The 15234-nt window shown below is 38.8% G+C and overlaps 1 protein-coding gene across 5 annotated transcripts in view; it reads left to right on the top strand.

Moving 5' to 3' along the window:
• Positions 1 to 4943: 4943 nt before the first annotated feature.
• The window catches only part of RBMS1 (RNA binding motif single stranded interacting protein 1), a 206894-nt gene continuing 196603 nt past the window's right edge, over positions 4944 to 15234 (top strand). For 2 of the 5 annotated variants that reach the window (XM_046658241.1, XM_046658243.1), the window contains exon 1: positions 4944 to 5434. In XM_046658241.1, the coding sequence (XP_046514197.1) occupies positions 5360 to 5434 (75 nt within the window). In that variant the 5' untranslated portion in view covers positions 4944 to 5359. The remainder of the gene's footprint in view (positions 5435 to 15234) is intronic. The other 3 variants (XM_046658246.1, XM_046658245.1, XM_046658240.1) reach the window with 2 other exon arrangements.

Genomic DNA, 15234 nt, shown 5'->3' with positions numbered 1-15234 from the left:
AATATTTCAATACTCTCAGGCAGATGGCCTTAGAACAAAGGCATTAACCAAAGCTAATTTGTTTGGTCCACTTCTGATTAACTATAACAAAAAATATGTTGACCTTTGATTATAAGTGAAACCAGATTGGAGATCTTGGAAGGGACAATCTGTGCCTCCAAGTTTTTACCTTGCTGCTGTTTTTGCAGGGACACACCCCCCACTCTTTCCCTCATACAAGGTTCTTGTGGCTGACCCATTCTCATTTATCATGTCTCGTCGTAGTGGTTTGCCCTGACTACTCTACTTAAAATTCCTGACCCAACTCTTACAAAGTTACTCTCTTCCCATTATCTTGTTGCTTTCTTCATAGAGGTTATCACAATTTATCCTTGTTTTATTTCTGTTTCTCTCACTAGATTGTAAGCCCTGTGCAGGTGAACACCAAGTCAACCATATCCCCAATGTCCTGCACATAGAGGATGTTTCTTAAATGCTGGTGAAGGTATAAATGTATAACTTCTCTATTGGAAAGTCACTCAATGGCTCATGCTCTCCTAGGGGTCATCTTGGCACAAATTTCATTAAGAATCTTTTATGAGCTTCTTCCCCCAAATGTGACAAGTATGAAGAACACATTTTAAAGAATTTGTTTTGTGTGTGTGTGTATGTGTGTGTGTGAGGAAGATTGGTCCCGAGTCAACATCCATTGCCAACCTTCCCCTTTCTGCCTGAGGAGGATTGCCCTGGAGCTAACATCTGTGCCAATCTTCCTCTATGCTGTATATGGGACGGCTCCACAGCATGGTTTCACAAGTAGTGTGTAGGTCTGCGCCCAGGATCCAAACTGGCAAACCCCAGGCCACCGAAGCAGAGCACACACTTAATCACTGTGCCACCAGGCTGGCCTCAAGAATTTGTTACTATTAAAAAACATTTTTTTTAAGGTCAAGCTGATGTGTGTTTCTTAGAGAAATAGCTGATCCAGATTTGGGCATGAATTGTACAAGAACTTGGAAGAATTTTATTATGCTAGAAAGCAAAAAATGTATCAGACTGTTGCAGAATGCTAAAAAAGACACAGGAAACAATTCAAAGGGTCTCCCATTGGCTGAAGAGGGGACAATTTGAGCATCAACAAGAATAATGACTGCAACGGATTGAAACAAAGCAAATACATAAAAATCCACAAGTTCAGAATGTTATTTAAAACTGGTTAGCTTGGAGTTTCCCATGGCATCAACTCATTATTTTGAAAACTGGTAAATAGGGGGAAATTTATCCTGCTTTTCCTATGCTAACTGTATTTCAAGTTAACCAAAGAGTTGAAGTGAGAAAGCTCTTCTCCATAGACAATTTGCAACCAGTAAGTGCAGAAGGAATGATAAAACTATAAAAACCACAACTTTGTAACCCCTAATGAAATAATGGATTGAGGTGACACCCATGAATGACTATTAAAACCATGGAACTTTTTAACAGGTAAATCAGACTGGTAATACCTGAACATCTGATCAATCTTAACGTTACTAAAAGTGAGACAATCAGACATTATATCATGCACATCACCGACATATGTTCAGAACCATCTATGAAGTATTCTTTGCCAAAAAAGTGAACCTGCATGTAACTAAACCTCTAGAACTAACCATCACTTTAAACGACACCATGAGGTTGCAGTCAGCTATGTGGGAAAATCTATAGGACAAATGACCTGATTTCTTCAACAAATAAATATCAATCTAAAAACTGAATGGGAGTGAACTTTGATATATTAAAATAGGTTTTAGAGATATATCAACCAAATTTAATGTGGGTATTGTTTCATTCTAATTTAAAGAAATGAACTACAAAAAGCCATTTTTGGATAGTCAGAGAAAAATGAACGAGAACTGGGTATTAGCTGATCTTAAAAAATTATTGTCAATTTTGTTACCTGTGATCATGATGTTGTGTTACCAGATAAAGTTCTTATTTGTTAGAGATAGATATTAAAATAGTTGCAGATGAAATGATATGACATTTGGGATTTACTTTAAAACACTCCAGAAAAATAAAAACGTGTGTGTGTGAAACAAGAATGACAAAATGTTGATAAATGTTGAAGCTGGGTATTAGGAACAGAGGGCTCATTATTCTATTCTCTCTACTTTTGTATTTGTTTGAAAATGATCATGATTAAAATTAAAAGCTGAGTTTTGTTTTTAAAATGTGTTAATATAAAATATAGTGAACATACAAAAGAGTCTATGAACCACATAATGAAAAATATTGAAACATAGTCCTATGTATTTACAACCCAGTGCAAAACATGGGACAGTACCATCTCTACAAGGTCCCTTTGGCCCACCCCTCAACATCTCACCCTTCCTCTCCCTCAGAGACAACCATACAAATACTTGTAAATACATGCAAATACATGCAAATGAAATTGAGTAACGCTATGCTGTTTTCTAATGAGGTGGTTGTACCAATTTACATTTCCTCCATAAGCAGTGTTTTCAAGACTTTCCCCTTTTCTATATCTTCACCAACTCTTAATATTTTCAGAGTTCTTAATTTTGGCCAAACTGGTGAGTGTGAAATGATATCTCATTATTATTTTAGTTTGCATTTCCTTTATTGCTAATGAGTGTGAGCATCTTTTCATATGTCATAGGGACATTTGTGCTTCCTTCTCTGTGAAATATACACATTCATTCTTTTGCTCATATTCCAACAAGTTGTTTTTCTTTTTCTTATTGATTTCAAGGAGTTCTTAATATATTCTGTATATTAACCTTTTGTAGTTATATGGATTACAAATAACTATTTTGAGTCTTGCTTTTTCATTTTCTTTATAACATCCCTTGATGAATCAGTGTGCAGAATTTCAATATAGTCACACTGATTAATCTTGTACTCTTGGTCACTTTATTAAAGAAATCTTTCCCTACCTCAAGGTTATAAAGAGATTTTCCTATATGGTCTTCTAACAGCTTTACAGTTTTGTTTTTTACATCTAGGTCTTTAATTCACTTGAACTTTTTTCTTCCCCTTTTGTGAGGCAGGGTTCCAATTTCATTTTTTCCATATGGATTGCCAATTGACCCAGAATCATTTTTTGAAAAGCTCATTCTTTCTCCACTGCTCTGCAAGACCAACTGGGTCATAAATCAAGTGTCTACATAATTGTAGATGTGCTTCTGGGCTCTCTAAAACAGGCTGAATTTTCATCATCCAGAAAAAAATAGAACAGTCTAAGTTTGGTAATTTCCTTTCTCACCTCAAGCCTAGAACTTCTGAGATTGCTCTTAACTTGTTCTCTTCCTTTAGTCTCTCCTCCAAACCATCATTTCTAGTCCTCCCAGTTTCTTAAAGCACAAATTAGTTCATGTCCGTTCTCTGCTCAAAAACAGTAAAGAGTCCCGCATGGAAACAATAAAATGAAGTGTTTTAATCTCCTCTAGCTAGACGGTGAACCACTCCAACCTTCAGATTGGCATTAACCAACAGTGCCCACAATATAGCCGCTCAGTAAATACCAGTTTCCATAGAGGATTTCACATAAGTTAAATGTTCTCTCTCTCTTTTTTTTTTAAGAAAACATGATTTGCCCCCCTGCATATCCAAATTGTTCTCATATGAACTTATTTATTTTGTTTTGTCAAAATGCATAAGCTAGAAATTTGTCTAAATCATAAAAAGATTATAAAAGTTTTAGTTCACTATTTCATTGTTTTACATATCTTACTAAACCTGTTTTGAAATGTAATCATATAAAAATGTAACTGTTTAACAAAATCATGCATTCCATTTCACTTTGATTTACCTTTGTTAGGTTACCAAAACAGACTTTCGGAAAACCAAAATGACAAAACAAAGTAATCAAGATCTATTCAATAACAAATGAATTTTTCATTATATTTTATTAGATGTGCAAGAACTCCAATTTGGAGGTGCTTTCTTACTTATCCTACTTGTACATTTTGGTATTCTCTCTTTTTGAGCTAGAGTATAAAAGTCGTCTACAGGCTTCAGGGACCAATTAACTCCATTAAATTATATCCAGTTACGTAGTGAACTGAACCACTGCTGTCTGGGGCTGTCCAGAGCTGTGACAATTAGGAGATGGAGAGAGGCAGAAAGAGAGAGATTGATGTTATATGTCACTGAAGCACACTGCAACAATATGCCAGCGTGACTTTCAAAATGGCCTTAAAATATTCCAAACTCAGGGAGTTTCCTTGCTCCTGAGTGGGAGTTGACAGACTGTCTGGCAGCATTAGAAACAGGCAGAGAAAAGCTGATGTCTATATTGTGTCCTCTAATAATAACATTCTGCCTCTTTGCGGCATCTCCCCCTTTAGAAGGATCCGGCTATTTGTTGTGAGGTGTGTGTGTGTTTGTGTGTGTGTGTGTGTGTGTGTGTCAGCGAGCGCGCGCGCGAGCTTTGCCTCTCCTTGTGTAAAGGGCATGATTTCACCTCTCACATCTGGGAAAACCAAACCGAAGGACACTAACCCTCCCAAGGTCACCTAGAAAATTAGTCTTGTGACCTGGGGGGAGTGGGGTTAACAGAACCCAGGTATCTCGACTCCAGCTTTGTGGTTGGGCACTAAATCACTTTCCTTCCCTTGTGGAAAAAAAAAATCATTGGGCGGGGGGAAGTGAGAGATTAATCAGATTTCCTCCTTTTTCTCCTTATCTCCCCTCCCCCTTACGGAGATAAAAACTCATGCAAGCCAACGAGGTGTCCACTCTCCAGTTCTTAAGCTGTGTCCCCCGAATTCAGCCCCTACCCCCCCGACACAAAGCGATTCGGGATCCTAGGATTTCTGCCCGTCCCACCGTGAGCCTGGGAGGTGAGGAGTGGTTAAAACTCAGCCCTCACCTCCAGCCGGTCCCGGCTCCGCGGCGCCCAAGCCCCGCCCCCGTCCGCCCTTCCCCCACGGCCTCGGCACGCCAGCCCCTCTCCCCTCTCCCAATCGGGCGCACCCACCCCAGATGCCGCTTGGCACCGAGCGCAGCCACCGCCGCCGCCGCCGCAGCAACACTTTCCACTTGTATCGATCACCTCCCAGCCCGGCTCAGCCTGCTCGCCCGAGCGGAGCGCGGCCAGCGCACTAGCTCTTGGCAGCCCCGGAGCACTCGGGCTCCGGGAGGCAACTCGTTGGGAGCGCCCTGTCCGGGGTGCCCTCTGCGCTCTGCAGTGTCTTTCTCTCTGCCTGGGAGGAGGAGAAGGAGGAGGAGGAGGACGTCTGGTCCCGGCTAGGAGGTGGAGCAGCGGCAGCCGCCGCCGCCGCCGCCGCCGCCGCCGGAAAGGGAGAGGCAGGAGACATCGAGACTTGGAAACCCCAAAGTGCCCGCGACCCTGCACAGCAGGCTCCCTTCCAGCTTCATGGGCAAAGTGTGGAAACAGCAGATGTACCCTCAGTACGCCACCTACTACTACCCCCAGTATCTTCAAGCGAAGGTAAAGGGGCGCTGGGCGAGGGGGGGCTACCGGAGGAGGGGGCGCCGCGGGCGCGCGCGGCGAGCCCCGGTCGGCCCCGTTGGAGTTGATGAAAGGTTGCTAACTATAGCGCTGGCCTGGGCAGAGGCGGGCGGCGCGCGGGGCGGCGGCTGCCCGGGGAGCGGAGTGCGGGGATCGGGTTACAGCGAGCCGCTGGGGGAGAGACTAGACAGGAAAGAGCCGCCAGCCCCTTCCTGGCCCGGGAGGCGGGGAGGGTCGCGGGGCCGAGCGGCGCCCCTTGCCGAGCGTTGGCTGCTCTGCCGCCGACGCCTGGGGCCCGCGGCAGGACCCGCTGGCGGCGCGGTCGTCGACCCCTTCTCCTGGGCCTCGCCTCGCGAGCAGTAACTCTTGGCTTTCCTCGGAGTGGCGCGGAGCCTCCTGCCCCCCGGGGACGCCCCTCCACCTCCCGCGCGCGCGGTGACTGGGGCCGGGGGGGACGGAACATTTTCCTCCCCGCCTCCGGCCCTGCGCGCCCGCCCCTCGTCTTGATCTTTGTGCGGTGTGGCACTTTACCTGGTTACTGATTTCTACTTTTACGCTGGTGTTTTGGGTAGAAGGGTGGTCAAAGTTCACTCAGCGTTCATTGATGTCCCTTTTAATCTTCTCTGTGGCTTTTGCAAAGGAGGGATAATGGGCAGATTTCAGTGCAGAGAAAGAAGTGACTTTGTATTCAGTTTAGAAAAATACTACCTTATATGTTTACCACAGATCGATTTCCAATAGTGCTTTCTCAAAAGTGGCCTTGGCACGCTCTTAGGTAACACTGATGACGTGAAGCCATAGAAATTGTGACTGGCTTTCTAGGGACCCTGGGTACTTTGATAGTGGACCTATCTTATTTTTACAATAAGAATTTGATGCCTCTTGAAATCGTTAAAAAAACAAATTAGGTTCATGAAGAGGGAGGGTCTCACTGCTTTGGAAGCTTCTTCCGTAATTTGGGAGGGCGGAAGTTGGATGCATCAGCCGCCTTCTGCAATTAGCATCTCCTGTCTCGACTCCAGGTTCCCTTCTAGATCACAAAAGAATTAAGTATGGATGCACTGTCTGAACTTTCTGTGGGAGATTGCAGTCTTGCCTTGCTTGCGGGCAGCGGACATTTCTGGCCTGGTACAAAGAATCTCTGATTCAACCTTGATAAGCTTTTCTTTCTTACAGTGTGTGTGGTCCACTTTATGTACCTACAACATAGCTTTGTGTTTGTCCATGTAAAAAGGACACTTGTCAGCATAGAGACCAGCAATTTCCTAGCTCTCAAGGGCCTCATTTTCACTCCCCCAATTCTCGTTTTACTTTGGGTCGCCAGAAAGCAGCAAGATGGTAGCGGTAAGGATACCCGTTATTCATTTCTGTGTGGTCCCCACGTATTGTTTTCAGGGACTGGAGAGAGGTGCTCGTTTTTTGTGAGCTACATTGTGAATATAAGTTATTCAAAGAAATTTTGAGGCATAATCAATGCAGTACCTTTTAAATATCATATGTGTTTAATGCACTTGTTTAAATTATGCAAGCATTGGGTGCCTAAAAGACAGCCTGTTCAACACTTAACTATATGAATAATAAATATATACACTCAGGTGAAGAAGAGAAAAGGCCATGTTTCTACAGGCACGTTCACCTTAGTAATTTTTATGTACCATTAGTAAGTTAGAAACCAAGTACATAGCATTTAATATAGCTAATGCAATGCCATTTGGCTCTTTTTGCCCCGTAAATAATTGAAGAGAGAAGCAAACGGCAAGAGCCTGCTCTAGTAATTAGGGTCGGATCCCAGAAAGCTTTAGGGCCCATTTTCTGAAAGTATGCTTCCTGCATAAAGCATTTCATATTGATTTGTGTTACGGTAAATGACATTCTCAAAACATATCTTGTTGTTTCTACTCTGAAATCTGAAATCCTATTACTCTGAATCTCTTTGTTTCTGGAGAAAGACATACTCACTTGACCTATATAACAGGGTATTAAAGTTTGATAATTAAATCTAAATTCCCTATTGTAAAGTATCTTGATTATCTCAGAAAGGGACAACTCCCAAAATGCAAAGTGACTAGATGCAGATTTTAGGTAAGCACAGTTTGGAACACATAGTCCTTTTTTCCCCCCCTCCTTTACGTATCTGTTGGTGACATGGTAGTGTGAGTCATTAAAAAAAATAGACACTTCGTTTGATTTATAGTTAGTTTACAAACAAATGTTGCCCAATCTACCTAAAGAGTTAATGAACTCACTTAGAATCTGTTGTCTACAGTGGTGATCCTTGCCTGCGTTTGTGTGTGTGTTTTAACCTTCCTGAAATATGGGATAGAAAACATCACTCTGTTTAAAGTACAGTGATGTGTTTGCCAGTCAGGGTTGTTTTGAAACTTCTGTTTGGAAGCTCTATCAAACCTGAGGAATAGCACGTTGTTTACAGAGTGATATTTGACTTCAACTTGTGCTCAAGAGAAGGATGTGATTGTTTTGAACTGAGAAATAATAAATGAATGGAATTTCTTTTCATCAGAAGGAATAGATACCAATGAAAATGGCCCTTGAAAACGAGTTTTGTTACCATACTTTAAAAAGTTAACATATGTCAAATCATTCTTCTTGTGTTAATCGTCTAATTAGAGTCTGTTTTGGAAAATTTATTTAGTAGTTTTCTCCCATAAAAACATATTAGTTACTTCTACATTTTATTAAGAAGGACAAAAATTTGTGGAGCTGTATTGCAATGTATGACCGTGTTCGTATGCTCTGTGCTTTGACAGAAAGAGAAAATCATTAAAGGATTACAGCTGCATTAAACAAAAAGTACATTCGAGGATGCTATGGAAAGGCAGGACATGGGTGGAAATGAAGGCGATTGTGAAATTTCTTAATACTTAGTGTAGAGTAACATAGATTTCAAGTAGCCTGATTTTACGTGCTTGTTGGGTACTCATATTGCTCTGTCAGGATGGTCTTACCACAGCAGGTTCTCTTTATTATCTGACATTCATTGTAAGATGTAGTTTGATGTAGCTTCGTAAGTATTAGCACGTGTTGTTCTAAAGGATTTTCTAAGTTATAAAATGACTATACTATGACAAATTTAATTTGGTATCCACTTTTCAGCTACACAGGAAAAATTCTGATAATTTGACATATTTTAACCTAAATATTTGGATGTACACATTTTCAGACGATGGCTTTACTTACTCTAAAGGCACCCCTTGAATCATGGTCTGTTTATTTCAAAGATACTGTAACGTTCATGACTGCTAGTGCGTGTGTGCAAATATTTATGGGAATTGCAATACTTATTCTATTTCTTTTGAAAAAAGGGAAGTACAAAATGTTCTTTATGTGGTTAGTGAATAGCTTATACCAACTAAAAGCAATTTGAGGCATTTGTGATGTTTATTCATAGTTATCAAAATATATTTCTACAAAATATATCATATTGAAAGCTTGATTTTTAAGCTTTTCATGTGTACAACAGTATTGTTTTCTATATTAAAGAAATGTTTGTTTTAAAACAAAAGTTTGTTTTAAAGCCATTTTTGTTTAAGTGTATACCAAAGAACAAACCTGAACCTAGCTTCAAAATCTGAAAAATAGTAAGTGATGTAATTTGGGATTCTTTTAATAAAGTCTACTAGACATACAGTTTTTCTGAATTGAATTTTTGCATGCATTAACTTTTCGTTGAAGTCCTTTAACCTTTTCTTAGTTGTAGTCAAATGAATATTGTGTCAGTCTGTTTCTCGAGGAATTAGGGGTCATGATTTGATACATAGAACTACTGAGTATATGAAGGTGGATTGGAGGGAGAGGCATGATATTAATAAGACTTGGGGTTCTTTGCGTCTTAAGAAGTAACCACATTTATGAGGTGAATAAAGTTTGCTTAAATGTATCTGTATAGTAATGCAATATTTTATACCATGAATATACCTTATTTCCCTTAGGTGAGTGGGATATTGTGGCTTTCTGGAAGCAGTGTTGAAAGACTCAAGGTCATGGATATGTTAAAATGAAGATGCATTATAATGCAATATTGTAGCATCCTTTCCTCGGATAGCTGTTTCTTGTGAATTTCTCATAATACATATTATTTTTTTTATGTGTTGGGAGCCAAATCTTAAGCTACTAGAAGGGAACAAGAAAATATAAGTGAAGAGAAGTAGGAAAGTATTCAATCGTTTATTATCAGTATAATTAAATACATTTACATGTTTGGCACTCTTGGCTTTGAGTTTAAATTCACATATAGGCAATTTCCATGTAATATGCTTTCAAGAATTTTTTTTTTTTAAACGTTACTGGTATATCGCTCAGGCTTTGTATTTTGCTTAATGGTTGATTGAAACTTGAAAATTATCCCAGCTTACTTAAAGAGTGGTGAAATTTTAAGTTAGGGATCTTTTAGCCAAAGACGAAGGTTATCTTTTTTCCTTTTCTTTTTACTAAAGAGAGAGTTGCAAGAAAAAATCGTTTTTTTCCCCCTGTATCTGCTTAACCAGTAAAAATCATGTGAGGAAGCTCTAGAATGGAAGGATAAGTGCTTAGTGAAAATGATATGGACACTTAAATATCACTCATTCTTTTTAAAGATGAGGAGTTTCGTGTCTAGTTTTTTATTGGATACTTAGTTCACTAAATTTATTTTCCCCTAGCGTGGGCTCCCTGTGTCACTGTGTCTCTTCAAAGGATCTCAACACCTTTCAGTTCTTTGCTGGATGCACACAACAGTAGGTATTAAATAAATGCTTGTTAGTGACTATTATTATTCTGGATAAGTACATGAAAAATTACTGTAGACCAGAAAAAAATTATAGGCCAAAATCTACAAATATAACACTCCAGCTTAAAATTTTCTAATGAAATCTCAATATAGTTTGTTTTGTGTTTTATTTATCGTGTTCCCATAATAAAAACTTCCAAATGTTTTATGAATTAAGATAAATTGCATATCAGGTGGTCACTGCTTAATTTATGGAATCAAAACTATCTTTCTGTGCCGTCTTTATTAAAAAATGTGGTGCCAGAAAAAAATCTCGTAGTATTATGTTGGAGGAAGAAATGCTCCCCTTGGTGAATTGGTGACTCAGCCTGTCTTTGCTTCCTATCAATGGCCCCACCAACACAGTGCACACTTTTTCCTGCTTAATTTTCAAGGAAATCCCTCTTTCAGTATATTTCAGACTTGGTAAAAACATTTATTCATTTAATGGATAGTAACTAAAATATAAACTAGCACTGAGGTGTTCAGAATTAATAGCTATCTCAGTTACTGACTGTTGCATAACCCTAAACATGGCATTCAGCCATTAAGGTTTTTATCCCATTCGTTGGGATATTGTAGGAATAAGCAAGAATATATCAAGTTGCTCTCAAGTGGAAATGTTTTATTCGATGTAACATGGCTTATTATAACGAAAATGTAGTAATGATATGTCAGTGATTTAAATGCAGTGCTATGATATTTGGTATAAAATCAAAGCATATATTCAAAATTGAGTGTTGAGCTTGGGGATTTTGTGTGGATGAATTTAAATGTTCTGTTTTTTCTGCTGTATCGTTTTAATGAATAAATAGTAAAACCTGATGTAACTCGGCTGTGCCTCCTGAGAGGCAGCACTTGGATGATACAGATGTTTACCTCTGAGAGTATGGTCAGATGACACACAGCGAAATGTCTTCTTAGAACCGCGTGTGTCGAACACATGCACATTTGAGCACACGCAAATTTGATAACAGAAACTAAAGATTTCTCAGTCAGGTAGATATGAGGGGAAACGTATAAAGGGGATGATGCCACTAAGCTGACAACAAACTGAACATGTATCTCCCATAATTGAATTCCTTATTTTTGCTTAATGCATCTAGCCTCCTTAACATAATTATATGAATATTTTAATTTTTCAAGCAAGCACTGGAAAATAGGCATGTCAAAGATGATGAGAGAGAGAGAGACACAAGGAGAGTGCAAAAATCAACATCCTAGACCTCCTAGGGGAGACAGTGTCTAAAATTGAACATTATCCTTCTCCATTCATTGTCTTTTAGCTAATTCTTAAATGGATGCCTTTTGTTGTTTTAGAGGATGGGGAATAGTTTTGTGGATGATGAATATGAAAACCTAGATTCTACAAGAGAGATTTGATGGTAAGATGAACAGTTAACTTGCTTATAAATCTGATACTGTAAACACACAAAATCAATGTCTGGTGGATGCTTTCCTACATTGGCTGTAACATCTTTATTCTGGAATTAGGTTAAGTTTTAAGCTAGTAGCTTGTTGGAAAATTGCTGAGGCTTATGAAGGGCTAGAATACTAACTAATCGATTGGGTTTCCTGAGTGCCCCCAAAGCAGCATTCTCTGCGCTTGACATTGGGAAAGGATAAGGAGTTTAATATCTGGTCCCTGCTCTCGAGCATCTCACCAGCTACCAGGGAAGACAGAATAGACACCGTACAAGAAACAAGTGAAGAATACTTATAAAACAGTAAACCCAGGAAGGCAGCATACCAACCAAGGGTCTGAGTAACAGAAAAGCACTAAGATCTATATGTGGGATTAAGAAGAATGCCATGCGTTTTGTGAGAAAACAGTGCTAATAAAAGCTACAGTAAATCTGGGAATTTTAAAAAGAAATTAGACTGTAATGAATGAAAATTTCTTGAATTGATAATCAGCATTGTTTTGCATTTTTTCTGCTTTATAATCCTCTTATGAGTACTTAGAATTTTAAACAATAACTTTTTTTGTACTTTAACTCCTTCCCCTCGAGTTTCATATTCAATTGCCTTATTTTACATTATTATTTTCCACTGTTATGCTTTATAAATGTGCTGTAGGTCAACCTATTAGCTTGTGACAGGCTGAGAATATAATTCTTAAATCATACAGAATGGTTATACAGAAATATTACTTTTATTATTTTAAACCAATTGAAGTGATGTTTATTTGTTCTAATTCATTAGCCTTGCTCATGGCAAAGGGGAAAAAATAAGTTTGGGGTTTTGTTATGCTGCTAATTAGATCATTGTGTGCCTGCAATCTGCACATTGATAATATATCTAATGTGAGCTGGCATTTCTTCAGAAAATAGTAGATTTCTTATTATTTCTGATCTTTTGTAAATATAGCCATTTATTCTCCTTATTTGATCATTATGTAGCTTTAATTCATTTAAAATAAGCTGTTATTCACCTCTGCGAATGGAACTAAGTCCTTCAGGAGTCATGTTGTCCTCTGGTAGACCTTAGTGTGGGACACAGAACCCATCCCTCTGGCTGCCCGTTGAACAACACGAACTATTGGGCTGCTGGGTCCCAGATAAAGAGCGACGCCAGGGAAAGGTTGTGTAACAAACCAGATCATTTCACAGATTATATGGAATTATTACTGATCTTGAAGGAAAAATGCTTCGTTTCAGCTCTGCAAGTGTGGACCCATTTTATATGATACCAGTTTTTTTTTTAAGTTGAAAAATATAATAATTAGAATGGGCAGAATTGGATGGATATATCATGGAATAGTTGCTCTTCACTTGAGTTTCTTGGGGGGAAAAATCAAAGTTGCCAAAATGAATTTAGATTATAAGTTGACGTTTATGTTATACTCAAGCTCTTCAACCCAGCCCTGGTGGTCTAGGTGGTTAAGCTTCGGCTGCTGTGGTCCCGGTTCCTTTTCCCGTAAGGGAACCCCACTACCCGTCTGTTGGTTGTCATGCTGTGGCGGCTGCGTGTTGTATTGCTGAAATAGACTTGGAAAAAAGGACCTGGGCTCCTACCTCTGAAAAAATTGGCTATGAAAACTCTGTGAATAGCAGCAAGCATTGTCTGATACAGCTCTAGAAGATGAGAGGATGGTGCAAAAAGACTGGGCAGGATTCTGTTCTGCTGAACACAGGGTCAGAATTGACTCCACAATTCTAATAAAAAGGGTCTTCAGATGACACTATACTGCTTTCCCTGTTTAACACTTTTTAAACATGGTGATTTTGAGAGTTGCAATTGGGAGTATTTTTGTGCTGGGGACTCTCTAAACCCTTACCTGTAGAATGACAATGAAATATTTTCACTGTAAAATAAAGTCTCAGGTTATAATATTTGGCTATAAGGAAAAGTAAATTTTATTAGAAATTTGTAATACCGTTAACTTTACTTTTGTCTTCTCAACAGCAATATGGATTCATCACCAAACAAGCTTTTGACACATGCAGACATTTATAAAAAGAAAAGTTTGCCAGTTTTTATTTTCAGGTCATTAAGTGAAATTCTCCCAAGGCCTTCTCTACTTTCTACAAAGCACAGCTTTGATTAATTTCATTGTTTTAAAAATGGAAATCTTAAAAGGTTCCTACTCTCAGCCTCTTCCTAGGTTTCATTCCACATGATCACTTGCCTGCTTTTATTAAGCAGCAACAACACCACAACACAGAAAGAATTGGCTACCGGGGAAACTTCTATAGCAAAAATTCTATAGCTGAGCAGATGATGTTTTCTAAGGCTCTCCGTGATTTGTGTAATGATTTATACCGTAACTTACAAGGATTTGTATTTCCAACAGGTTTTGTTCCAAGAAGTTCACTTGTCAGTTACTTAGAATTTGAAACTCATTTCCTGTAATTCGTATATAAGGACCTGCAAAGTGGGAATGGGTGGGGATAAAGTCCCTTCTATTTTTTTCCCCTACTCCCTGCTTCTTCTCCCTTCTCCCCCGCTCCTCTGCCCCACTTTTCTTCCTGCACACTGAGAGCAGTGTTACTCTGGACTTATTTCTAACCAGCTACAGGTGTGTGCGTTACTGGTTCATTCACCAGGGTGCTTGTCACATATAAGCTCCTGCCACTGCATCTTCCCAAATCAGGGACCAAGTGTGCCTGACTTAATTTGGCTAAAAATATCTTTACTACCTCTTAATGCTACAGATTATGATTAAGAATTTGCTAACTACAATTGCCTCTTTGAATTGGATTTTCTTTCTGATTCCTTATCCAATTTTATATGGAAATTTTAAATAAAATTTTATTTGGTGATATGTAAACATGTTATAGAAGCACAGACGTGATGTAATACTTTGAACAAAAGAGAACATAATTAGCATAATAGAAAGTATTTTGATGATAAATGTGTACTCCTAATGAGATTGGAATTTAAATATGACATAGTGAAATGATAAGCTGTTTGCATTTTTTCTTCACCAGTACTAAAATTTAAAATCACACATAACTATTTTTTCCCTTTCTTGAATATTTCACAAACCATTCTTTGTCTAAAAATAATAACAAAAGTTATTGTGCTTTTTTTAATTTGCAAAAGACTGAAAAAAGATGTTTCTCACTTGGTAATAGTTCCTCAGATTTTAATTTTAATAGCAGAAATCTTAAATGTTGGTTTTGATTGTTTTCCTTTTTTTAAGAATAGATTATATCTTAACATATAAATAGGATTTAAAATGACAGTGGGTGATATCTGGTGTTCTTTTCTACCCCTCTGTCTCTGTCACAAAATTCAAATTCATGTTTCAGCAGTACAGGATGTTCTTCAGCGCACATCCTTTGAGCCTTCAAAATTTGATTTGACTGTGTGGTCTGATGATAGCACGTTCAGATGAGTGCATTGTGATAGTAATCTCTGTGTCTGGGCCCTAATGAACATCTGCTTTCTAGGGCACCACAGCAGCACCTTCCTTTGTTTCCTCTTCTTTTGCCTTTTTGATTTGAATCTTGTTAAACCCTGCAAATGGGGTTGTTTTTCAATATACAGATGCTCGTATCTCCTTCTT

This window comes from Equus quagga, chromosome 4 (assembly GCF_021613505.1).
Source record: "Equus quagga isolate Etosha38 chromosome 4, UCLA_HA_Equagga_1.0, whole genome shotgun sequence".
NCBI lineage: Eukaryota > Metazoa > Chordata > Mammalia > Perissodactyla > Equidae > Equus > Equus quagga.
This window is presented reverse-complemented; position numbering and strand designations above follow the sequence as displayed.